The 26,895-nt window shown below is 38.1% G+C and overlaps 3 protein-coding genes across 3 annotated transcripts; 1 reads left to right on the forward strand and 2 right to left on the reverse strand.

The window, feature by feature from the left end:
• Window positions 1-248: 248 nt before the first annotated feature.
• LOC144653862 (dihydrolipoyl dehydrogenase, mitochondrial-like) lies at window positions 249-12,871 on the reverse strand. Its single transcript, XM_078513979.1, has 19 exons — window positions 12,738-12,871; window positions 12,574-12,652; window positions 11,159-11,238; window positions 10,797-10,865; window positions 9,737-9,806; window positions 8,500-8,600; window positions 8,111-8,155; window positions 7,768-7,866; window positions 7,477-7,578; window positions 5,664-5,752; window positions 5,175-5,239; window positions 4,161-4,194; window positions 3,995-4,031; window positions 3,791-3,856; window positions 3,140-3,210; window positions 2,244-2,305; window positions 2,013-2,140; window positions 993-1,220; window positions 249-553 (listed from the first exon to the last, which is right to left on the reverse strand). Exons 1-19 carry the CDS (start codon window positions 12,786-12,788, stop codon window positions 488-490), a joined length of 1,542 nt encoding a protein of 513 aa, XP_078370105.1. The 5' UTR covers window positions 12,789-12,871; the 3' UTR covers window positions 249-487.
• A 97-nt stretch (window positions 12,872-12,968) lies between these two features.
• Window positions 12,969-15,665, forward strand: LOC144653903 (transmembrane protein 187-like). Its single transcript, XM_078514042.1, has one exon. It carries the CDS (start codon window positions 13,089-13,091, stop codon window positions 13,866-13,868), a length of 780 nt encoding a protein of 259 aa, XP_078370168.1. The 5' UTR covers window positions 12,969-13,088; the 3' UTR covers window positions 13,869-15,665.
• Window positions 15,362-22,907, reverse strand: LOC144653896 (ELMO domain-containing protein 2-like). Its single transcript, XM_078514031.1, has 10 exons — window positions 22,781-22,907; window positions 20,939-21,104; window positions 20,517-20,545; window positions 20,131-20,228; window positions 19,689-19,818; window positions 18,876-18,984; window positions 18,385-18,409; window positions 18,087-18,155; window positions 16,332-16,465; window positions 15,362-15,665 (listed from the first exon to the last, which is right to left on the reverse strand). The coding sequence occupies exons 2-10, from the start codon at window positions 21,087-21,089 to the stop codon at window positions 15,466-15,468; spliced, it is 945 nt and encodes a 314-aa protein (XP_078370157.1). The 5' UTR covers window positions 21,090-21,104; window positions 22,781-22,907; the 3' UTR covers window positions 15,362-15,465.
• Between the last annotated feature and the right edge of the window lie 3,988 nt (window positions 22,908-26,895).

Raw genomic sequence — 26,895 nt, forward strand, 5'->3', positions numbered from 1 at the left:
GTGTAGGTTTTGGGTTAGCCAGGCTCTCTATTCGGGGGCAACGTGAATATTGAACTCCTCGAGCGGCATTCGATTCACGTTGCCCCCGAATTGAGAGCCTGCTCGCAGGTTAGTTTTGGGTTTGCGCAAGACGGCCACGTCTCGCGCCTTTCGCGTTTCCCAAATGCGCCTAAAACCTACACAGGTGCTTGCTACGCGAGCTAGGTCGTTTATGGAAATGCAACACTGATGAGACCAACACTAAAACACACAGGTAAATTCCTCTTCTTTATTCTTCAGGGTAAAAACTTAAGTCCCGACCAGTATTTTTATTATAAACGTGCATTTGGAGCATCAGCCATGGTCTCTACGATATCCAGGAAGCTATGAACATTAAAACTGTACAACTTTCTTTACTGCACGGCAGTCGGTTTTTCATTTTTAACTCGGGTTCATTCCAGTAAGATAGAGAGGTTTACAAGCGGATCTCCCTCGCCGCGATTGTCAATTAAAAGTTGATAGCTTTTCCTGCATATGCTGCGATGTTTGCTTCCCGGAAGGCTTCTGACACCGTCTGCAACGTAAGGAAATGAGATAATAAATTACTAGTCAGTTTTGGCATAGACGAGGCAAGATCTTCGATCGCCGAAGGCGCGAGGCGCGCAAGAGGCGGGGAGGTAGGGGGGTCGGGGGAAGGTGGTGAAAACATGCTTCCTAGAAAAACTTGAAATCTAGAAGCATCGAAACGCTATTTTCAGCACTTTTCACAAAATACTTCTTCAGGAAAATCCATTTCGTTCAACTAGGGAAAAAAGACCTCTTGCTAGCTACAACCCTGCTAGTACTTGTTTGAAGTTTCTAACTTTACTGTGAAGTCAAGACAGAATAAGCGTCATATGAAGACAAGTTAGAAACACTGCCTCTTTTTAAAGCCCTTGGGCTTGGCTGATTTTCATTGTTCTAAACACCTTAATTCTAGCAATGAACGACAATGTCAGAAACAAAACTCGTACCGGGTGAGCGTGACACACACGCGCGATGTCCTCGCTAGACGCCCCATACTCCATTGCAAGCGCAGCTTCGTTGATCATTTCGCCGGCAGCTGGAGCGACCATGTGACATCCAAGCAGTCGGTCAGTTTCCTTGTCACTCAATACCTTCACCAGTCCGTCGATCTCGGCGTTCGTTCGCGCTCGGCTGTTAGCAGAGAGGGGGAACTTTCCAACCTTGTACGCCACGCCCTTAAAAGTTACGAAAATCATAACTGACTTCAGTCTGGAAACGTTCTGGGTGGATTTCCACTATGACGCGTAATTTTCACGCGTGTATGGATTTACGCGTGTAAAAATAAATGGAAAAAAAAAAGAAAAAAACATTTGAAAGAATGTGGAAGTCTGGAGTCTGCAGAAAGAGTTGAACAACTTTGAACATAACTGCGAAGATCTCTTTAACAGTTATCATACGTAACATGGCATTTTTCGAACAAATTGTTCGTCGTCAGAGAGATAAACTCTGCTAAGCCTTTCTATATATTAACACAACAAATGCCGGAAATAATCAATTCCCCGAGCGGGATTCGAACCCACGACACCCCGATTTCATGGAAGATGCATGAGGTCGGTTTCCTTTGTAGCAAATATTCGACCTACTTGACTGTGGTTGCCTCGGTAGCTCAGTGGTTAGAGCACCTTCCATGAGATCTGGGTGTCGTGGGTCCGAACCCCGCTCGGGATATTTAAATTTTTCCCCACATTTGTTCTGTTTATATATAGATAGGAATATCAGAGCGTACCTCTCTGATGATGAACAGTTATACTTTAGCAGCAAACGTACGAGTTTCGATGTATGTAGTATAGTGTTACAAATTAGGGCACTTCGAAACCACAAATACATTTAATTGTAAGCTTGTGAGAGGCTGACAAGTTCAAATCAGTAAAACCACCAAGCCTCTACACAAAAAAAATTGACATTATTTTTTTTGCAAGTGTGTGGACCTTCCACTGTGATTGTGCTATTTTCCTCACTCTATTTACCTCTTCTTTTAGCATTTCTTCCGTCTTTCCAACCCACGCTACTTCTGGATGAGTGTAAATCACATTAGGCACGCAGTTGTAATCAATGTGAACTGCGCCTCCAGTAATTCCTTCCACACAGATTATCCCTGCAGAGAGATTTGACGCGTAGTTATGTTAAACCCACATGAGAAAGATTTGAACGAGATCTTTGTTTTATTTCTTTACACACATAAATATCACTCAACAAACCTTCGTCCTCAGCTTTGTGAGCCAACATTGGCCCGTGAATACAATCACCAATGGCATATATACTGAAAAGAATGCAACAAGATGGATTTAACATTAAGACACAACCTTAGAACAAACTTAAAAAATCTTAGATCGGATGAATCATTCTAGTGAAATTAAACAAACTTGTTTAAATTTGTTTAAAACCTTCATGTACGTCTTCTTTACTTCTACCATGATCGTCCTAATGAACTACAACACTTTCAACCACAAAGTTGTCAATCGTTTAATCCAGTGGCGGCGATTTTTAAAACACGTTTTTGCTTTTCGCTCGACAAGGAAGGCCTGCTCTCCAGGGGGGTGGAGAGAAAGGTACTCGCATATATGAGCTATATAGGTGTGTGCCGCGTGTCGCACAAATATTTTTTGGGGGAGATAAGCGGTAGTTTTGGTCTGATCTAGACTTTTGGGCTTATTTTGTACACTCTGGTCAATAACATCAGGAAATTTCCAAACATCATCAGGGATTTCCCAAATGTTTAGGCAAACAGAAGTCATTTCTGAGTAGCAACATCAAAACACTCTTGTAGAACAGTTTTCAATTAAGTGTCGTAAAACCAAAACCAAAGTAATTACTCTGGCCAATCACAAAGGACACGGACAATCCAGTGAACCAATCAAAACTCGAAGCAAATACATGTAACCGGTGTGAAGCGCGGGAATGTGCGCGAGCGAGTCACGATTGGATTTGGTTTTAGTTCTGATTGGCTGAGAAAGTGGCGCGAGATTTTTAAGCCAATCACTAAGCGTAGTAATGCAAAACCAAAGCAAACGCAATTAACTTTCGACACTCAAGTGAAAACCGCTCTAAAAGGGTTGGGTAACCAAACAGGGGAAGCGAAAGAGACAAGCCTTACCTGGGGACATTGGTTTGGAATCTTTCATTGACCACAACTCGGCCGCGGTTATCAAGCGGAATGCCAACTTTCTAAAACAAAAACGATATGAACGTAATAATTAATACAGTTTAGCAAGTACCTTATTATAGGAAATTAACGATACATGTTATTAACGCGAATTTCTTAAATTCGCGTTAATTTTATTACGCGTAAATTTTGTTCGCGTTGTTAAAATGCTTCCTTATATTCCTATTATAAGGTAGAACGTTTGGGAGGCGTGGTGCCCTAATGGTTAGCGCGCTGGACTCCAAAACGAGCGGTCCGGGTTTGAGCCCTGGCTGGGTCATTGTGTAACTGTTGTGTTTTTGGGCAAGACACTTTACTCTCATAGTGCCTCTTTCCACCCAGGTATAAATCATTGGGTACCAGTGAATTAAATGCTGGGGGAAGGGTAGCCCCTAGATGGACTAGCATCCCACCCAGGGGGAGTAGAAATACTCCTAGTCGCATAAGCTATGGTTGTATGGGCCACTTGGCTGGAAGACGACTTTACTTACCCACCAAGTGGAACGAAAGTGGGCAGCACAGTTACGAGAAACAAGTGGGCAAGCTACAGGAAGAGCAAAGAAACAGACTATGACCTTACACATAACCTACACCATGACTGACCTCCAATCCTAATCGTTTAGTATACGGTCTTCTTCCAACACTAACTAAGAGAACATCGCCTTCAAGCTGTGGAATGAAATGTGAACATCACAAATTAGCTACACCTCAAGCGCTGGACAACAACACAACAATAACAACAACATATACTGCTAGCAAGAAAGCCAAAACTAAGTTGACAATGCCACAAAACTGTTAAAATTATACCTCTTCCTTTTTCGAGCCATCCTTGGCAGATTCCACGCTGCAATGAAAGATCAACACCATAAGTTAGAGTCACTTTTTTTCTGTTTGTGTCACTGGTCACCAAGAGCACTTCCTGCTCACATGCTATGCTCACGTGCTGTTCACGTGCTATTTTAACACTTCTCACCTGACTTTGATTCCACCTTCTGTCCTGGTAGCACCTGAAAAAAAAGAAACACTGTTTGTGAGCCATTTGGTTTGAAATAGAGTACAGTTAACTCCCTCTTAACAGACACCTCCATAAGACGGACACCTGGCATTGGTCCCTGCTGTTTTTCAGTCATTCTACTGTAACTTTACTCCATATAAGACGGACACCTCTCTAAGAGGACCGGTTAACCGCCGACCGGTTAGCTCAGTTGGTAGAGCGCCGGACTACCGTGCGGGAGGTCTCGGGTTTGAGTCCCAGACCGGACCAACACTCAGGGTCTTAAAATAACTGAGGAGAATATGCTGCCTTTGCGATGACATCTGCAAATTGTTAGATATTCTAGTCTTCTCGGATAAGGACGATAAACCGTAGGCCCCGTCTCCTGCATCTTCAGTGTTATGGTTAGCAGGGGACGTAAAAGAACCCACACACTTATCGTAAAGTGTAGGGCATGGTGTTCCCGGTGTTGTGGTCTGGTCTTTGCCCGTTGTGCTGTGTACTGTTGAAATGCTCGGAGATATTAGCTGTACAAGCTACTCTGAAATCCGAGGGTAAAAAACATGATGATGATGATGATGATGATGATGATGATGAGCTGAAGCCAGTAACAAAGGTGTCCGTTTTAGAGAGAGTTGTCTGTACACTGTAAATTTTAACCACTTTGGTCTGTAAATGGGTGTCCTGAATGGTTTTTAAGGGAACCGAGAGAGCTAATCTACAATAACCATATTTATTTCTTCTTCTTGAGCTGTTTCATCTTTGAACGAAAAAGACAGAAAAGAAAGTAACCAAAAATATACCATTATTTTGTCAAATCATTTTTTATTGCCCAGTTCAGGTATGTGAATGGCCCTGAAAAAGCCAAACTCAGAGACCTGCTGCTATAAGTAATTCTTCATCCGACTACACGTACAGTGTATTGTACAAACTTTCTGCCTTTTAACACTACCAAAATAAATACAACTTCTCTCAATCAACAAAGAAACTTACTTGTGACCATGGTGTTCAGTTTAAATTTCATTCCTTGTTTCTGTAAAATTCTCTGGAAATTTTTCCTGTTAAAGCAAAGAAAAGACATTGAAGCATTGTTAAAGGAACAACGTCAAGGGTGGCATATTTTGAAGAAAATGCTAATTTTTTCGTTTTTTATTCCTAATTCCATTCCTCACTGGCGGCCATCCTTGTTTATTTTAGTTTACATATTATTACTTCTTTGGACAAAATCTGAGAAATGCGATGATAAATTAAACATCATATTGTATGAGGTCATAAAATAGAAACACAATTCAAAGGAAATAAATTTCCATATCTACAGGTAGATAACATAATGTAAGGACTGAACTGATACATACCTGTACACATACTGGTAGATGTTGAGGTTATTCAGTTGAAAGCTGTGTTTTTACATTACAACATATATTATCAAATTCATCAGTTATTTATTCTTATCACAATAGATAAAAAGCTAAATTGACTCACGAGACTTCCATGTCAATGCCGATGCCACCAATATGACCCAAGAATTCAATAGCAGTGACTTGTGCGCCAAGTCTGGACCAAACTGATCCCTGAGGAAATATCAGAAAAGACAAACAGCTCAAGCAACCCATGCAGATTTGTACAATGGGTAGTTTACAATCATGCAAAATTTTATTCATTATTCAACACTGTTGTTTATTTCCCAGAATTACTTAAAATGGAATACTGCCTGCCTGCCAAGACCTACATGTATACTATATTTTATACCATGCCATAGAAAATACAGCCAATCAGAATACAGGAAAGCCGTTGTATATTCGACGGTATTCAACCCAACCTTCCCATAGTGCGCTGCAACTGTATTCTCAACGAATTTAGTAGCTTATTTTCTATGGCATGGTATAAAATAGTTACACAACACTTTGTGACTATGGAATATCCCACTGTCACTTGTATTTCTTGGCATACACACCGCCTAAAGGCTCGTGTGTATACCGAGAAAATACAAGTGACTCGTGGGATATTCCATAGTATACCACTCGAAAGCGTTGCATAACTAGTATGTATACTACATGTCCTGCTAGATGCAGTGGGGGATCCAGACCTTCAGATAGTGGGGGCCCCGGTCATCAAGACGCTGGAGTAAGGTGGGGGCCCGCCCTTGAAAATAATTTTTCTCGGTCCTATCCCCTAGATCCGCCACTGAGATGCTACAGACCAACTTGATTCAGCTGGTGCACAAAGCTCCAGACTATCTCTGGAAATACATTTTTTTTTCATTCCAGACTTGTCCTCTGTATCAGACTAGGCTTGTACTCTTTGCCAGACTTTCAATTTGTATAAGAATTCTGTCTAGCTCCAAGTAAAGCACTGTTATTTTTTATTATTATTATTTATAATTAAACAATTCTTTACTAAAAAACTTCTGTGATAATTATCTATGGCGCAAAACTATTTACAATAAAGGGTTCTATGATACATTCGTTAAAATGAAAAGCAAAATATGTTATATAGAAAATGAAAAAAGCTGACAAGCGTTTAAAATTGGAATGAGTGATTTAAAATGCAAAGGAAACATAATGGTTATGTTGCAGTTAATTTTTATTATCAGTTAATTTTTTATTTTAACTAGTTAGTTTTTTCTAACTAGTTAAATAATGGGGTAAGGGTAAGGGTATCATATATTTAAAAAAAAATAGTGGTTCACCCAACGTTTCCTACGTGGCAAAGTGGATAAGGGGTTGGACAGCAAATCCAGAGGTTGAGAGTTCAAATCCAGTGCAGGTTAGTAAAAATAATAATAATAAATAAATGATAGTACTTAGGGGAGGGGGATAAGAGAGATAGTAGGGGAGGGTTTGTAAGGATGGGGGGGGGTAGAGATATCAAGGGAGGGGGTGTTCTACTTTTTCTACTTATTAACCTAGAATAAAAAAAACTAGTTAGAAAAAAAAACTAGCTAGTTAAAATAAAAAATTAACTGAGATCAAAAATTAACTGCAACAGTTACATTGTGTGTTTGGCGTGATCCGGCATACGTGAGTAGCAATCAAAAACAAAAGAAAAACTATTCAATAAACTATTTACAATACACACTTGCTGCAATTACAACGCCAAGGGCAGTTTTCTTAATATCTCGTTGAAGCACTGTTAATTCTAATAATTCTGTTGTGATTTATTATCAACACCAGTTTCTTCTTAAAATAACTGCATGCACACTTGACTAAGATTTCTGAGAATCAGAAATTCAGCAGGTTATTGGTTTTGATACAAAATGTTATTGTGGCAAAATATAAATTCATACATAACTCACCAATTCAACACCAATGACACCTGCACCGATCAGAATCATTTTCTCTGGGACTCTGTTCAGCGACAGTGCACCAGTTGAAGAAATTATCACTTTTTCATCAATCTGCAGGAAGATTCAAATAAAATGCACTTAAAGGAACTACTGGTACCTACAAGTACAAGGATGTCAAAAATTAATTTAAAAAAACAGGTTTAAGGACAAGGGTTTAATGTGTTTTACCTTCAAAAAAATTTATATCAAACAAAGCATAGAGCCGACAGTTGCGATACAATAATTATGTTAACTTCACACCTCAGCTCCTTGGAAAGGTGTCACTTCAGATCCAGTGGCAATCAAGATATTTTTGGTCTGAATTACTTCTGAACTTCCATCTTCCTTATGTACTGTCACCTTGAATTTAAACACAAAAACATTCAAAAAAGAGATTACCACCAAGCTACATGTAAACTCAGCACAAGGTTATAAGCCTGTCACAATCCTAAGGATTGAAAAAGTTATATGGCTTATTGCTGATGAAGGGTTTAACTTAAGAAACTTGCAAATAATTAATATCTAACTTTCCTAGTTTTGATATTTTAAGGTAGAATGCAAGGAAAGGGATATGAAATGAACAATAACAAAAAATCTATCTCACCTCATTTGGTCCAGAAATGGATCCATGTCCATTAACTTGAGTTACCTACATTGTACAGATCATGATGTAATTATTATACAGTGTAAGCAGAAGAATTAATGAAGAAATCAAGGACAGAAAGAATGAGTGGAGTTATTGTAACTAACAGCAAACACTTTTAGTGATAAATCTACAGTCCCAGTGGACACCCCCCCCCCTACCCACCCCTTCTTCCTTGTTTCAGTAAGCAAGAGCCAGCCTTCACTCCAGGCCACACTTTTTAAGCAAGAAAGAGCCTATCCTCACTTTGCCTTCCCCCACTCTCACTTTGAGCACCTCTGGGTCTGCCACTTGCTTTTCCTGGATACATGCAATTAAGCAGTTTTTGTTGGGGATGGTGCAACAATTACCTTGTTTTGTTTGAACAAGTGAGCTATTCCATTTGTAAGTGTCTTCACTGCTGTAGATTTCTGTTCCATCATTTTCTCTAGATTTAGTTTTACTTCGCCCACTGCAAATTATTAAAGAAATACAACAAAGTTAGTGCTACAAATCCTGAGCCTGTGAGGTATACCTTTACCGTAAAGACTCGTGTATAAGCCGCACTCGTAGATAAGCCGTACCCCCAACTTTGAAGCTTGATTTTGAGAAAAAAATATAAAAACTTAAAAACTTGAAATCCCAATACCTTTTAAAAAGGATGCTCTTTTGACGATATATTGTCTTTATGCAAAAGTCCAATGTCGAAAACGAAGAGATTTGACTGGAAATGACGAGCACAACAGATAGATACAAAACGTTTGCTTAGTAACTACACAGTCACTTTTAAGTGACTGCGAGAGAAGTCTGGGGTCGAATCACGTTCGTCACGCTCGATCGGTGATCGGTCCTGTAAACAACATGGAAAAGTAAGTTCGATTTCTAACTATTTCAGCTGTGTGTTGATAAAAACTTGTTGCTCAATGGGAGTTTAGCGAATAGGCAGCTTTGTGGAGGGATGGAGATTCCATGTCAACTCAAGTTTTGCTGCTCAAAAGAGGTGCAAATAAATCCTTTGAATGAACAACTGACGAACAATTCGTGACTGAGGAATTAACGGCTGCTTTAGGGGCCAGACTTTTTTACCAAAAGCAATGATTGTCAGCAGCAGGTTTCATTATGTTAAATGTTTATTTACTCAATATATTTAGTTCTTTTTCTGACCCCAGCCTAGGCAATTTACACCCCTCAAAACCAATTGTCCCGTAGATAAGCCGCACCCACGATTTTGAGCCCAAAATTTCAGCAAAAAATGCGGCTTATACACGAGTTTTTACGGTATTCTATAATTATCTGATGGTGTACTAAGAGAGAACTACCAGCAGAAATCTGGTCAAAAGATGCCCAGGTCAAGTTGTTCAAAGGCCATTAAAACAAACCCAAAGTTGATTGAGGGTTCATTTTCTCTTGTATAAAAGAGTTTTTTTCTTGCTTAATATGTTTTGTGGAGTCTTAGATTAGTCGACATCAAAATTGGAGGACGCAAAACCTCACTGAAAAAACTAAAATCAAAATTATGCTAATACTGGATTAGCCTACTTGTGCTTTGAACATACCAATCCAAAAGAGAAATGTTTATGATGAAATAAGTTTTAATTATTAACTCACCATCAATTCCTCTGTTTTTGAAATCAGAAGAAACAGCTTGATGATACAAATGTGAGTTGTTCAGTAATGCCTGCAAAAATTAATTATGTTATAGTAATAGTTTATTGGAGTGCAATGTATCTGTTGGGACTCAACTTTAACTTTGATACAATTTGGTATTTTCCCTTGTCCTAGGGTAATACATGACAATGATTGTAAACAAAGGAAACTACAGTTGACTCCCGATAATTCGAACCTTCAAGGGAAATTGAAAATGGTTCGAGTTATCGGGAGTTGAAAACAAATTACCGGAAATAAGGAAAAAAAGGGTGTTTACTGATTTTCTATTCATAGAACAGTGTAGACCAGTGTACATTTTAAATAAATAAATTTAATTAGAGTATAGAGAAATCGAAAGAGAAAGGAACAACATATTTTCAAATCACTGTCAGTTATACATCAAAACGTAACGTAAAACAAAGCAAGTTTAATAGCTGCGAACTTTGCAGGTTTCAAAGAGAACAACGCTAATGCTCTAGGCTACTGCTACAGAGTTTATGCGATTTACTTTTCGAGAAATAGTCAGTTATTTCGCCCTGGCGATAATCCTTTAAAGTTCTCTACGGTCAGATTTGGGAGAATCGGTATCAACCTCCACACCTGGGCCTCCACAAATGAACTGAACGTCCGTAGCACGTTAATGGCGTGGCACAGTTCGTGTTTTGAGGGGCGTTCTAACTCGTGTACGTTTTTATTTCAAAATAATTTCAACGTCTTGGACTACAGCACGCTATTTCTTTTGACTTGTCATGTATTGAAAGACATGGTTCGAGTTATTGAGGGTAAAATTATATAGAAAATGACCTGAAGGGAAACGAAAGTTGGTTCGAGTTAGCGGGAGATTCGAGTTATCGAGGGTTCGAGTTACCGAGGGTAAAATTACAGTAAATGTATAACGGAAATCCAGGGGAAATCGATTTTGGTTCAAGTTAGCGAGGGTTTGAGTTATCGGGAGTCAACTGTACCAGATTGTACCAAGGGTTAAATTAAACCACAACACATTTACTATTGATCAACTCACCTTTGATGGAATGCATCCAACATTTAAGCATGTTCCTCCCAACGATTTTTCTTTTTCCACACATACTGTCTGTGAAAAAAAGAAATCCAAGATTCAGACCTGTCTACAATGTGTTAACACATAACGCCATGTCCGCGTGTTCTGTGAGACACTCTCGCATGCACATAATGTAACTGTTGTAAGCCGTTGGCTTTTTCAAAACTGAGGAAGGCTGAAGATTCTTGGCCGAAACGTCTTTTTTAAGAGTTTCAAAAAACGTGGTTTAAAACGTTTGATATTAGTCAGTGACAGACAAATATTTGTGTTATAATTTTGATCCTAACTCCTTTTTTTACAGTATAATGTTGTTGCTTTCCGATTACCTTCATTCCAAGCTGAGCTGCTTTGATCGATGCTACATATCCTCCAGGACCAGAACCAATCACCACAAGATCAACCTCACCTGGGAAACACAATAAATGCTAAATTATTGATAGTTATTAATTATCCCGGCCTGACCAATCGATGAAAATCGATGATCGGAAATCAATCAATCAATCGATATCACTTGATGATGGTTGGTTAATTGACATGCCAATCGATGACCAATCGATAGTCACAAATAAAATTTCCTTAATTACATCGATTGTCATCGATTGCTATCGATTTTCATCAATTTTCATCGATAGTTATCGATATCTTGCGGGATAATTCTACAGGATATTCGGGAAAAGATTTTTGCAATCCTAAAATGATTGATTGTGAGCTGAGCGCACAATGTCTAAAGAAGAGGATAAAGCCGGGGATAAAGCAACGTACGTTACACTTGTTATTAAGTGTGTAATCAAAGGCTACCATCTTCTCAAGTAACCTATACGCTAGTGTAAACCTACACTTGCTTACAAGTCAAGCTTACAGAGCGCGAAGAGAGCAAACGTGAAGAGAGCACGGTCTACTACCACTAAACAGGAGACGAGAAGCGAATGACTTTTAGAAAGTCTAGTGTAAACCTTGCCCCTTTTCGTAATAACGTTGTTTATCACGAAAATGAATAAATGAGGTATTGATCGCTTTTAAGAGCCACTGAGTTGATATAATAACACCCATATTGAATCAAACCAAATAAAAAAAGGATCGATGAAAATCGATGGTTATTGATGATAATCGATGAAAATCGATGAAATTAAAAGTCACAAAATTTTCCATCATCGATTGGTCATCGATTTCCAATAGCAATCGATTAATTGGCATCGATTATAATCGATTGGTATCGATTATCATCAATTATCAGTTTCATTGATTAGTCAGGCCGGGTAATTATTGATGCTGTCAGTATTATTTGTATCATCTCCAAACTTAAGGATCTTATGTTACAGCCACTGTAGGGCTTAAAATTGTGGATGATCAAATAAGTCACTAAACTTCAATAAAATTCTGTTAGAAAGTCCACTAAAACGGTCAAAAGTCCCCACCAAGGACAATATCGCTGTCAAATCCCCTTCCTATGCCCGGCCTCCCCCCAGCAGCTTAACATTGATAGGTGCATTAATATAGCCAAATATCTACAACTGCATAAATCCACTGAAATGGAACTTTTTTAATCAAAATTTCTTTGTTATAAAAATAAGCAGAACAGCTTTAAGCTAGCCAAAAGTCTAACACATAAGGGGTTGTGGGTGTCCTATGTTCTGGGGTTCTACTCTCTGGAGAAAATTATGGTGCTCTAGTTACAGCTGATAACTAAAGGTGTTAAAGAAAGTGAGGGATTTTTGTACATAAACAGTAACACAAATTTTACCATCAGTTGCATAACATCTAGAAATATTCGTTCCAAGAACGGGAAGTGGTCTTCCAGCACCTATTGTACATCTCAAAACCTGGAAAAGAGGCCAACACCACTCTAGTGTGAAAATCAGGTCATATGCAAGCGCCTCAAGTCACCTCAAAATACGATTAGCTCACCTCTGGTGCTCGTGAAGATATTCTATAACTACGTCGGACGAATGATAGCATGTTTTTCGAGGAAAAGCGGAAAAGATGTTGCCAAATTTTGTTCCAAAATTCACGTTATTTTCATCAGGTCTTAGGTAATGCAATATTTTTGCGAGTATCCGCTATCTTATCGTGGGCTCAGAAAGAGTACGCATGTATTTTGCTAAGTTGCCGCTGACAAAAACTCGCCCCCAGGGCCTTCGCGGTGTTCAGATTCAAGATGGCGGCTGTTTATTAGGAAGTTAACCAATAGTTTGGTCGAAGTTTTGCTGGTCCAAACGACGAACAAAAGTCGATCTTGTCATATGAACAAGCTTATTGATGATGCTACTTTCGAGTTTTCTTTATGTCCTATTTCCACTCTTGACGACTTTTGCCGTAGTATGGTTCTTTTCAATCTTCGAGCGAGTAAAAGTTGAACTCGGTCTAGAACACTATGCGGAGAAAGGCGATCCCTCGACGTTCCTCAAAATGCCGGCTAATGCCTCAGTTAACTTAGGTTATGTTCTGGTTGGATTGTACTGGCTGTGGAAAATAAATAAACTGCAAAAGAAACTGAAAGACCAAGCATTCTTTTACTACATGTTTTCTTGGATGTCGGTGTTTTATGGCTTTGTTCAATTTGGACGGATTGTCACCCAGACGCGATTGTTTGCTGTAATGGATCAATGGTTTACGCTACCTTTCTTTGCGTGGATTGTCTGCTGGAATGAGTTCGTTTACCGGGGCTACTGGAAGACTGGTCGCTATCTCTCTATCATGCGTATTTCTGTTTTCAGTTATTTCGCCGTGTTATTTCACGATCAAGGTTTTGAGGCAGTTCTTGGCCTTCACATCTTGGCAGCCTTAGTTTATTCTTTGCGGACACAGTGGAAACCGGATCTGGGAACTGAGAGATCTCGCCATTCATTTATCCTCGCTCTAACCTCTTGTGTTGGTTTTGTCTGTTTAAAGCTTGCTGATCATCATTTGGCTCAATATTCTATGTTTCAAACCTACACTGGCCATTTTTGGTCAAAAGTTTGTGACGTGGCTCAAATACACTTTGCTGCTGACTTCTTCACGAATTTGTGCACTAGGCACAAGAAAGATAAAACTTAATCTGACGTCTTACCAATCATGTTGTTTATACTAAAGCCTGCCGCATGCTAACCTATTTTTTGTCATAGATTTTTGTTTGGAGTCAAATTAGGTCAGAATTTGTAAGGCCATCAGCTTGTGCCAGGTGCCAGAGGGTTTTTTTGCGGCGACGGCTTAACCGCTCACTGTCACCGCAAACCCCTCTGGCACCCAGGGTAATCAGCTTGCCGCACACTAGCCAAATTTTTTTGTTGCGACTGATTGCCAGGTTGAAAATGATTCTTGCTCATGTGGCTGCAACAATGCTTTCCAATTGGTTATATAATTACATGGCCGGGCCTCAACAAATTGTCTTGGTCCACTGCATACTAGCTGACAAGGTTTGACGAGACATTTTTAAATCTAGCACTGACATATACTGCCTGTCAAGGCCCAATCTTTTCGTAGACTTGTCTGAATTCACTGCACACTAGATGACGTGAAGATTTTTTGACAGCTGATGAAAAACAGACTAGTGTGTGGCAGGCTTAAGTTTTGTATCAATACCCAGACAGTACAACAGTAACAAAGTCTGCTTAGTCAATCCACTTTCATACTTATATTATTATACCAGTTTTATCCTGACATGCATGTATAATCTTGAGATTCGTGACTTTTTCTGCACCCACAAGTTTAAAAAATTTTAGGTGGAAAATCTCTGGAGCATGAATTTTTATTTAAGTACTCAACTGATACACAACCCAGCTGTGTAAAGTTCTTCATTTTTAATAACTTAAATCTCTCCATTAATGTTGATAGATACAACTTTTAACAGTTTAAAATTTCCACTGGGCCAGAGTAATTATTAAAGATTTATCTATTTTATCAATAACTTAGAAACAGATTAAGCATTTAAGAGAAAAGAAAAACTTTGAGAAGGTAAAGATCATAGAACATTAATAGTTATTGTCGGACTGTCCTGATACAAATCTTTAGTAATATTACTTATCTCTAGACGATTTCACAGCTGTGTCAGATGCTTCAACTACAAGAGTCCATCTGTACCTTCTTGTGCTAATTGCACATTTTGGAAACGTGCACAAAACTGTAGCATTTGAGTGAAGTGACACTATACATAATATGTACATGTGCAGTGTATAAAATGGCTTTTTTCTACAAATCTCTGAGTAGACTCTCTGTTGACTGTTCACAGCCCTTTATTTTTTTATTTTTCTACAATTGTTGAAAGTCAGAATAGAATGGCCAGAGAACTGGATGCCAGCACAAAACGGGAAGTGCGAGGGGGTGTTTCGCTTACTTCACTTGCCCCCACCCCCGGGCATCCCCTCATCTTTCAAACACTGTTTGTCTTGCACTCTATTTGGTTAACAAAAAGAGAGGCTGTGAACGGTCTACAGAAATTAACTGAAATTTATCATAATTTTTGTTCCATTGAGTATTGATAACCCATTAAAAATATGGGGTCTCCAAAAAATCCAAGATGACTTTAATTTTCTACCATGTGCACTAATTGATAAAATTTCAAATAATTTATTGGATATTTATTTACATCACACAGGGTGCAAAAATATGATTAATATTAAGTATAAAATTATAAAACATCATAATATCAAACATATCACTCCCTATCTAAAGTTGACACGGATGCCAGAGATGTATTGTCATGTAATGACTTGTACTTCAATTCCAACACAGTATTTGGGTTCTTGAGAAGTGTGGCGATCTTGTCAGCAAACTTGTCTCTAACTCTGTTAAACTCCATCACACTCTCAGGTTCGTCACTGATCCAAAAGGCACTGAACTCAAAAAACATATAACCTAGAAGATGGCCAAAAAGCAATAATCTTTAGTAAGCACATATTATTACCATTGTCATCTCGTGTTTAGAATTTACCTGATTTACAGATAACAAAGTTGCAACACTCATGCCCAGTACATTCATATCCAGCCTGTGTGGAAAATCTAATCTAACAGAGGGGGCATTGGATTTTCGGTTTTTCAGTTTTCTCCCCCAAAAAACTGCCGTTATTTCGGTTTTGGTGTCTTATGCAGTTTGTGGGTTTTCCTTCTTTTGGCGTTTGGTTTTCGGTTTCAGCAAAAATAAAAGCGGTTTTTCGGTTTGCGATGTGATTTTTAGTTTTGAACAAAACCCCATGTCAAAAATGTTTTTTTGAAATTTGAATTTTTTGTGTGCTGGGTTTTGCAGTTTTTGATGATTTTTTTGTTTACTTTTGCGGTTTGTAATATGGACCAATGCCCTCACCTAACAGCCTAAAAACATCATTTTGTAGATTTAACTTTAAAAAAGAAAATACTTAATAGTGATGCTTTAACAAAATTCTCCCAAACAGATTGAAAAAAATTTAAGACAAGGAGAATTTGTATATTGATATCAGCATGTAATGAAGATTTTAGAAAGGACAAAAAAACTTGCCCTTGCCCTTGCCCTTGCCTTAAAGGAACAAAGATGGAGACACTACTCACAATAAACTTGATGAAAGTCCACCACCGTTGGTCGGCCTTGCTTGCAGTTGTAAAAGTGACTTCTAAGAATTCCCTTGTTCAAAAACTGGAGAGCTAATGAGGTTATGTTGATCCCAGCAATGGCATAAGAAAACCTGCAAGATACATGAAACAGCCACTGCTAAGCGTAATGCACATTGCACAACCAAAATTAATGTTTAGCAGTGGATTTTAAAGAGATCGTCTGCATTGCATAGAGAATGATCAGGACATACTGATGTACACCCGGGGGGGGGGGGGGTACTTGGGATTTTAAGTGTTGGGGTTGATCGAATGGGAGCAAAAATCAAGACCCAAAAAAATCCCTAGGGCTTTAGGGGGAATGATCTGAAGATATAACACAAAGAAAAACATTAGAAACACGTTCAGTGTTTGTACTTTATTCGCAGAACTATGTGGCCAAGGCACTACAATGAATCTTTAGAGTGTTTTAAGGTGGCTCGTACCGGTTTTTCTTGCGTGGCAAGTCTGGTGACTAGCGCGCGCGTCACGCTTCATGCCCACGAGTCACGCGCGAGATTTGAAAAGGAAAACAAACATGGCGGCCGAGTGCGAGGTTGCTTTTCTTCATTTTAAGAAAAAATTCCGCGTTCAACTGAAGTTTTTTCAACAAGAACATTTTAAGTCAACTTAATGTTCGACAGTCAAAATGTTTTCGGATCTCGCTGCTCGAGTTACAAAAGCAAATTCGCATGTGCTACGATCGATCTTGTCGAACATCGTGACTCAATTCCACTTTTTTCGTTTCAGCTTATTTGAGTTCGCTTTCAAACACATGATTATTCAGACAAAGAAATACTAAAAAGTAAGACCTAAGAGGCACAACTGGCGCTAACTGAAACTGGCTAAATCCCATGAAATCCTGAGCCGAAAAGTTTCGCAGACAAAGCGAGGGGAAGTCCACGCGTGTTGTGCGCGTATGTGCCCGCAAAGATCAGCGGTAGTCAGAACTGAGCATGAGTAAATACCAAACTTTTAAAATCGAAATTTTAAAGTGCGCGGAAACGCGCGTGAGAATTATTGAGTTCGCAAAGGCTTTAGCAAGAAAACTATCCCGATGACCCCTATTTTTTATTGCCCTAATATTTTCCTTTTATGTAAAGGAAACGCCAGAAAAAATCTAAAAAAATTCTACGAAAGGAATTTTCAATTACTTACAAATTGCTCTTTTTTGCATTTGCAAAAAATCCGCTTCGTAGAATTTTTTTAAAATAATTATACAGTTTCTTTTTCATATGCTTAAAGTTATCACGAGAAAAAAAATGGGGGTCATCGAGTTAGTTTTTAAGATATAAGCACTGGAAGCTGAAAAAGGGTTCAAAAAATCATTGCCTACCGTTGCCATGGTAACCACTGATGACGTAATTATTGGTATTTTGGATCAACAACACAATGGGTAATTAAATTATACAAAAATTTTGTTACGATCTTTAATTATTTTTTTGGCCATTTTCTTCCAAACGTCGCACAGTCAAAAACCTGAAAACTGGTACGAGCCACCTTAAATACTAAAAAAAATCCCTACTTAAATCAAGCCACCCAAAAAAATACTTGCCAAATTTTCCTACCCAAAAAAATTCCAGAATGGGAAATTTCAAACCCAAAAAAATTCTTCGATCATACCCGTCACTTGAAATCCTGAGCACCCCCCTGGGGATGTACATGTACTTCTCAATAGTATTTATTAACTAATATTATTAATGCTGGTCAGCTTACCAAAAATGTGGATGATGAGATTGTGATAGGACTTTTCTAGCCGCAGCTGTGTGTTTTGATGCAAAAAATCTATAAGAACAGAATAAAAAATAACAATTATATTACCTGGGAATGAAAATAATACTGGACAATCTTGCAGTCAGAAAAGTAATATCAAAAACACGTAGGCCTGTGGTGCTTCCACATTGTAGCTAGTGTATTTATTTTTAATTAAATATGCAGGGCATGTGATAAACAATTATTAATAATAAACACTGCTGTATTAAAGCTAAAAAACCTTACGAATACTAATACTTACAATAAATTATCAAGTGCAAGGACACCTAAAATATAATAACAAAGACCAAAGTTAAAATGATATCTAAACAACAGATGGTCGGCTTTTAAGTAAATGTCATCTTCTATAATTCATTCACAACAAGAGACAAAGCTTGAGTTAATTTAAAGGTGGCTTTAAATTTCAAGTCTGTGGGTGAAACATAAGGATGCATGTGCAGCCTGCGAGCAGGCTCACCTTGGGGCACACGTGAGTGGCGAGCGTAGCGATAAGGCGGCCGCTCACTTGTCGTGGCTTTCGCTCCCGTGTAGCTCTCGTGCGTGCCCCAAGGTGAGCCTGCCCGCAGGCTAGGATGCGTGTGACAGTTCCTCAAAATAATGAAAGCAGTACTGTCATGAGATGTAGTTTGTTGTTCAAGGTGGTTTTATCTTTAAAGTGTGTGGATACCACTCTCACTGATGTTTTAGATGTGGAACACCACTATTATGTAATGCTGACAAATCACAACATACCCATTCCCCTGAAGTCAGTCATAGGATCCTTTCCTTGGAAGCCAAGATCTCCCCACTGTTTAGTTATTCTCTCCTCTAATAGTGTGCCAGGCATCATTAAGTTCCAAAGCTGTGACAGAAAACATGAAAATGTTCAGTTATGCCATATCAGGTGACATAAAATAAAGTTTGCATCAGGCCAAGGTAAGTGTCTCAATATACTGCCAGAGCTTATCCTGGTTTCTGTAACATGAAGTGACTAAAACTATTAGATACTACTTCCCCTCCCCCATCCCCAGATGGAGTGCTCGTCTGCTGCATGTTTTCTCACAGCAAAAAAAATCACCAGTACACATTTATACACCTGAGTGGAACTTAGAGAGGCACCATGAGAGTTAAGTGTCTCAAGTGCCCAAGAACACATTATGCAGTTCCAGAAAATATCCATACCCACCCCATTGAATGTCATTGCAAATTCTGCGGGGGGGGGGGGGGGGGGGGGGGGGGTATCAAAAGCTAAAGTTTTTAAAACTTGTATGGAGCTTAACTGGAATTTCCAGAGTGGTGGGGGAATTCAAACCAAAAAGCTTTCCTGGACCGTGGGAGGGGTGTGGATATTTTCTGGAACATTAGATTATGCAGTGATCCTGGCCAGGGTTCAAACCAGACCTCTCAGTCTGCAGTCCTGAGTGCATGAACTATTAGGCCAAAGTTAACTGCCAAAGAACACTTAACAATTTCATGGGAAGTATATCTTACAAGTACAGGCATGTGGAGTTTTACCAAAGACACACTCAAAAAAATATTTCAGTATAATATTATAATTGTGAGCACCTGCATCAATTTCTTTTCATGAATAGTGTCATCAGATGAGTATGGTTCTTTTCTCAACTTTTCAACGTCATGACAAAGGTCTGTGTAGCCACAAATCTGATTCAGACAGATGAACATGGAATCTACAAAACTGAAAGAAATTCAGAAAAATCAAGATCACACAAATGACAAAACTATACAGTTGAATGTTTTTGAGGTACCTGTAATTAAGGCCTGGACAAACAAAATTAACCCAACTCTAGTAAAGAGGCATCCTTGTACCCAAACAAAACATGTGCAGGACCACACAATCACATACAAACACTTCTGTCTCAACATTTTTGGAGTCTCAAAGTAAGTTAACCCTAGATGCTGTTACATTAAACGAAATAGCCTCCTCAGTAAAATTAGTCTACAAAAACCTCACATACACATCATTGCTTTTAGTTAAAAAACCACTTACACACTTTCCTGTGCTTTTCTAATTTTCTTCACTGTTAATATCAATGTCAGTGCTTCCTGGATGTTCACATTAGCTGCATTCACAAGTTCAGAAAGTTCCTAAGAATTAAAGCAAGATTCATAAAATTACAAAATATTCAATTTCATAACAACTAGAAGTAATTTTAATAGTTTGTTTCAAGTGAAGTAAAGTAGAGGATCTGTTCATCTATATGATTGAAAGCACCCAGGATTGCATAAAAAATTTCAGAGAATTATACATTAAATAAATATTGATCTTCAAAATTGAGCTAAATAATTATTGATTCGACCCAACTGTGAAAAAAAATTCACCAACCCCATTTTAGTATAAAAAAATCTTAATGAAAATTTATGTGATCAACTAACCTTGGTTTTTGATTGCCTCAAGGATTTTTCTGTTTGAAAGGAAAATTTAATAAAGTTGGTAATTAATTTAATGAAAGATTACTTTATGGCCTCTTTGTCTAATTATTTCCTATATGACACTTTTTAGCATGCAAGCTGGCTCTCTGCTCAGGGGCATCATGGATCTTTTCAATAGACGAAGGCACAATCAGTTTCCCAACTTGTGGGATCGCGCCTTCGGTGCTTGAAAAGAGATTCACAATGCCTTTGAATAGAGAGCCTATCTTCAGGCAAGACATTTTTAAACTTAGCAATTATTATAATAATTTAAAAAACCTCAAGCTCACTGCCCTCAATGCTCAAGTTACATGCACAAAATGCTGCTAACTTTATCAAAACGCATTTAACTATTAAAATAATTGTCATGCTAGTTATCATCTTACCAACTTGGCCAGTTCTTAATGCTCCATGCCTTGTCTTGTAACAGATTCGCTGCAATTCGCAATGCCCAGTCGAAAAATGAAGAAGAAATTTTACAAGCCGTCGATACCAGAAGCAAAAAGAAAGATATCTCCAAAGATCAGCCATTATCATGTCATCTGTTTTCTTCTGTGGAATAGTCACAGAAAAAAATTCTATCAGCTTGTAAATTAGAACACTCATTCTACTATACGTAAATACAAACTGTATTGCATGTATTTATACAAAGTCAGTAAATTAAGTTTGCAGTTTAAAATTTGACAAAATTTCTGCTATGAATTAAGGTAATGCAATGTGATCAAACTATTTTAAAAATTCTAACACTCACCAACGACGACATCCTAACTGATATTATTATTCACACAAAATTAAATGGCATCACGTATAGTAACAAATTTTTATAGATGATTGAGCTTCCATAAACAGTTGCTGCAATTTTTCTTATTTTCATAGCCTGCAGTGAGAGTACCGTAGTCTTTAAAATCATTGATTTACAGCATTAGCTAAAGAAATATCAGCAACAGAGAAATGCTGAAGCAATGTAAAACTGAAGGAGACATGGCCAAAACAAAACTATTTTTTGCACCTAAAGAAACTGCCAAACTATTTCTGAGAATTCTGCTTAAATTATTTACTGATATATGTATGAGTAAACAAGTCTTACATGTAGCTGATTAAAAGATTTAAAACTGCCCACTCAAAGCTGTTGTTATTGTGAAAAAGGACTGAAATATTTATGACTGCAAAGTAAAAATAATTACGTAGGCTTCTTTCGAAATATAATTCAGCTTGGTAGCGAGGCCTAGAGAACACAAACAAAAGAAATGAATAAACATGCTTGTAAAATTTCTTTTGTTTTTGTCCTCTAGACTAGGCCTCGCTACAAAGCTGAATTTCAATATATCGAAAGAAGCCTATTGTAAGAGAAATATTCACTAATTTTCCTGCTTAAATTATTTTGTAGTTCACTGGACATAAACCTTTCAAGTCAGTCATCAATGTAGGTTTGACTTAATGTTGAAGAAATTAAACTTTTCCCTATAATTTTAAAATAGTAATATTGTATGCTGTTTACATGAACTGAAATGTATAATTTTCATAGCTCAGCATGATACATGCATCCAACCATGAGTATCCTAGACATCAGATCAATAAAACAGAAATAATAAGTTAAAAAGAAGTAAATATTTTCATAAATCATACCATACTGGGAAGGTAACCAAAAAAGCCTTGTTTATATCCAGGTAAAAATAGCAAAAATAAAAGCAACACGGCCAATTTCTTCGTCAACCTTGGACTGTAAAAATTAGAGGGATGTTTCCACGACCAATACTTGCTGATTATGAATTATTTTGAATCTGGGCGTGATACATATGGAAACATTTCATGACTTGTCGTAATAACATGTATTGCATTTCCACACACGCCTTGAGCGGAAAACCTCTAAGCTTGCAGATGTCTGGGAGGAGACTGCCGATAGGGGAACCGATGATCACATAAGCTCAAAGCCAGACCACAACAAGAGAGCTTTTGTGCAAGATTAAACATCGAATTTGTTCCAGAAGAGCTACTTAGTGAGCATTTACCGAATAACTTCTATGAATCCAAAACCTAATGCTACAGACGCAGTTTGTGAGTGTATATTTAGTCATATTTGCTCATCTTTCATCGCTTATTGAACCACATGCCGACATGGCGAACAAAATTATCTAGGTCGCACCGGAAAAGGTAGGTCTAATCGCAGTTTTGTAACGGATTTACACCTTCTCGAAGAACCATTTTTAGAACAAAATTACTATACTTACTCTCCGTGACGCAAATTACTTCCTGTCAACTTAACCGAACCATGAAAAGAAGAAATATTAAGCAAGGAAAAGCTCTCTGATCCCTGAAGAACCGATCGAGAAAAACATTTCCTCGACAGAAATAAACTGCTGACCAGCAATTCTGACGTCATTGAGAGAGGAACACCCCTCCCCCTTCCCCCTCAGGTGTACGGTCCTTCCCGCCAAACAAAAATCGTTAAATACCTCTTCGTACACAAAAATCAGCTTCTTTCGCTGATAAAATGAGATATTCCTTGTTTCACTTGCTTTGAAAAAGAAACTACCAATGGAAAAGAACGTGTATATGTTGGAAATTTCCATTTCAGCCAGGAATGACGAACAATCACCCCCTCCCCACCGAGGTCACCCAGGCCCGTTTCCCGATTATTAAATAAAATTGTGGGAAAGTTGTTCAAATAAAATACCTCCCAACCCACAAAGAATCCTCTGTGATCCGGGCGGGCTATCGGACAATAAGAATACTTAACATTTTTACTGGGGGAGAGGCTTACAAATGAGAGAAGGCGGCTTAGCCGATAATTCTTTAAAGTAAAGATTTTTGCCGACCTTTCAAAACGAGTACCGCATGATAATCCATAAGAATCAGTTTTCGGGGATAAATTTCGAGTCTAAAAAGCCGCAGACCTCAAATAAACACTGGTACTTCACATAAACGCCACGTGGAAACATAAGACTAAAAAGAAAATCTCCACAAATTTCATAACACCCTTTTACAACTCTTTTACACCACCTAAAAACCATGTATATACAAGTATCCAGCACTCTAAGGCCCCGTCCACATTAATCCGGTAAATTGGAAAACGGAGAAAATTGTAAACGCCATATAAAACATTTTCCGTCCACACTAGTCCTGATAAATTTGGAAACGCGCCTATTTTGGTCAAAACGGATAAGATGCGTTTTCCAATACCCACTTTGAAGAGCGTTTTCGAAAAGTTCCCTTTTCAAAATGTTTTCCGTCCACATAAAAACGCAAAGCCGGCGTTTTCAAATTACAGTTGAACCCCGGTAAATCGAACTCTGAAGGGAAACGAAAAACAGTTCGAGTTAGCGGGGTTTTCGAGTTAACCGAGTAGAAATGACTGAAAATTGGGTCAAATTGAAATGGAAGTTAGTTCGAGTTAGCGGGGGTTGTTCGAGTTATCCGAGCTCGATCGAGAGTTACCGGGGTTCTATCAGTTCTACTGTACATGTAATCCATTTTGAAGAGCGTTTTCGAAAAGTTTCGATTTCGGCGGAAAATTTATCCGGATTTGTGTGGACTGTTGGCCAAACCGGAGAAAAAAAGATGCGTTTTAAAAATTATCCGGATTAGTGTGGACGGGGCCTAAATCTACAAAAAAAACAATAATAAAAGTATGTAAACAAGAGAATCTTGAAAACTACTAAAATTGCAGTCCGGAGAAGACATTAAAGTTCTTTAAAAGTTCTGACGCTGACTTGCGTTTAACGTAACACTACGGCTCATAATAAACTTTTTACAAGACTTTTTGACCGAAAACCTTCGGTCTTCTTTGGTTTAAATATGGCAGAAATAAATATAAATATGGCTTTTTCTGACATATTTTATTATAAACCGAAGAAGGCCGAAGGTTTTCGGTCGAAACGTCTTGTAAAAATTTATTATGAGCCGCAGTGTTACGTTCAACACATGTCAGCGTCAGAACTTTAAGAGAATCTTGATGTAAATCAATTAATCGGAACAATAAGATAGATCTCCATTTTTTTTCCTGTCACAAGCATACACTAGCTTAGTTTTATAGTACATGTATTTTTTTCAACAATGTCAATGTTATTATCACCTGTGTTGAAGATTAAAAATGCTACTTTCTTGTACCCCCACTTTGATAGCTTCAAATGCAATACAGTAAAAACCTGCGTATAAGAACACCTGTTTTGGCGGTTCAGGCTGATTTGGTTCTTATATAAAGGGTTATAATCTGCAAAATCAGCCTGTAAGTGTTCTTAAGTGTTCTTAAAAAAGTTTCTTAAAATAAGGAACATACTAGGCTACCAATAGATGAAATCAATATATATATGCACACAATTGTATTTTAATTTTAATAAAATTGATAAATCAAGGCAATACTGTACTGTAATTCGGGTGGAACTATTATGTGTGCAATGAAAAGTAGTGTTGATCTTTGATATTTTTCCATATAAGGACAACTTTCATTTTTCAGGCTGAATGTGTTCTTATATAAATTGTACTTTATTTCCTAAAATCAGGCCTGGGTGTTCTTAATCCACTTGTTCTTATACGCGGGTTTTTACTGTATGAACAATGTTTCGTTCCATCACTGACATATGTTATTTAATGTAACAAGGTACCTTACAAGCAGAGTCACTTCGATCGCAGGGTATTAACAAGGTAAAATGTTAGCTTGAACGAGACTTGCACATCGAGCGTACATGTAACTAGTGATGAAAAGAAAGTGCCAACAGCATTTCGCTCCTTGTGAGGTTTTATTTTTCTCCTCTGTTTGTAAAGGGACTGTGTCACGGCTGAGTTAAGTTTCTTTTTTTAAAGTTTCGCCAAATACTTGCTTGTTCACTGAAACAGAGGAAACAAATATTTTAAATGAACATAACAAGGTTACAAAATCCCAACTGGCAGGAGGCAGACCAGTTGGCTATATACAAAGGGTGACCGAGGATTTGAACTCGGGACTACCGAGAACAAATACAGCTAGTGGCAGGGGTAGGTTTTGAACCGGGGACCTCCGGATTAGAACACCAGCGCCCTAAACCACTCGGCCACGCTTGCCTACGGCGACTACTGCCCCAGCGTTTTAACGTCATGTTATACGTCCTTTAAAATAATTAAGTGACCAAACCCAAAGAATGTAAAGCCTTTTCAAACAAGGTAGGGACCGTTGGGGTGCGCTAAAAAAGTGGGTATGGCTTTTTAAAGAGTGTTCCTTTGTCCCTGGTCTCATTAATTTTACTCTGGTTGCGTTTACTCAGTTTACGAACTTTTCTTAAATTATTTGTCCCGTAAGTTTTGAAATTAAGCAATGTCATTTCGCTCTATCACAACTGGCGCTGCCCAAGCTAAGCGCGCGCCAGGTTTTATTCTGAGTTTATTTTTAATCTACAAGTCCTACAATCCTATGGTAACATATTTGTTTCAAGATGGCAAGTGCAAAATTCCTTTGTCCGATTTGAAAGTATGTTTTTAGACGGAACGAATTTAAACCGCTGATACTTCACTGTCATGAACGGTCTGAACACAGAGTCTATGGAATGAGAGAAAGTTGAGCGCTATTCCTATCGACTGAAAAAAGAACATATTAATATTCAATACGCAGAACGTTTGTATTCCCGGCTTATCAAATTCCTCATTAATGATTGCAGGGCTGTCTCGCGGCTTTGAAATGATTAAATGCATAAAAATCTTCACAAAAATATCTGAAAAAGGTATTTAATGAATATCTGAAAAAGGTATTTAATGCACTCTTTGAATCAAACATATTTCTCGTAGTTGCAAGGAATGAATTTTAATCGCGCATATAAAAGAAGTTTAAAACAATTGCCATTAATGATTGTAGTGCGTGCTTCAGTCTCGCAGCATCGTCGAAGTTATTCAAGGCATAAAAATCTTCACAAAATTTTTGAAAAATTCTTTAATGCTTTCGGTTTGAATCGAGCATTATTATTTCTCGAAGCTGCGAGGAATAAATTTTGATCGCGAATATAAAAAAGAAGTGTGAAATGGCAGACCCATAATTTTGCTGTTGGTCCGTTGAAGTACGAACTGTGCCGGAGGCGAACGACGAACTTCTTCCTCCATGTGCTTCATTCAGATAAGTCTACGGTTTCTATCTTTCTTTGTGACAGTGTTATTCGTAAAATTACTATGTATATACCTTTAGTTGTTAAAATTTCGCTGGCCTTTCGCTTTTGGCCTTAAAACGGTCTAATACTAACAGTAGCGTCGCGAAGTTTATCCGAGTTGTTCTTCGGCCACGCTACGAAAAACGTTTCAGTTAACAAGTTGTTGAAAATACCTTATTGTTACTTATTTTCGCGGGAACTTAATTTCGCGAAAATGGAACTGGCATATTTCGCGG

Source organism: Oculina patagonica, chromosome 5, assembly GCF_052425735.1.
Source record: "Oculina patagonica isolate OP01 chromosome 5, crgOcupat, whole genome shotgun sequence".
Taxonomy (NCBI): Eukaryota; Metazoa; Cnidaria; class Anthozoa; order Scleractinia; family Oculinidae; genus Oculina; species Oculina patagonica.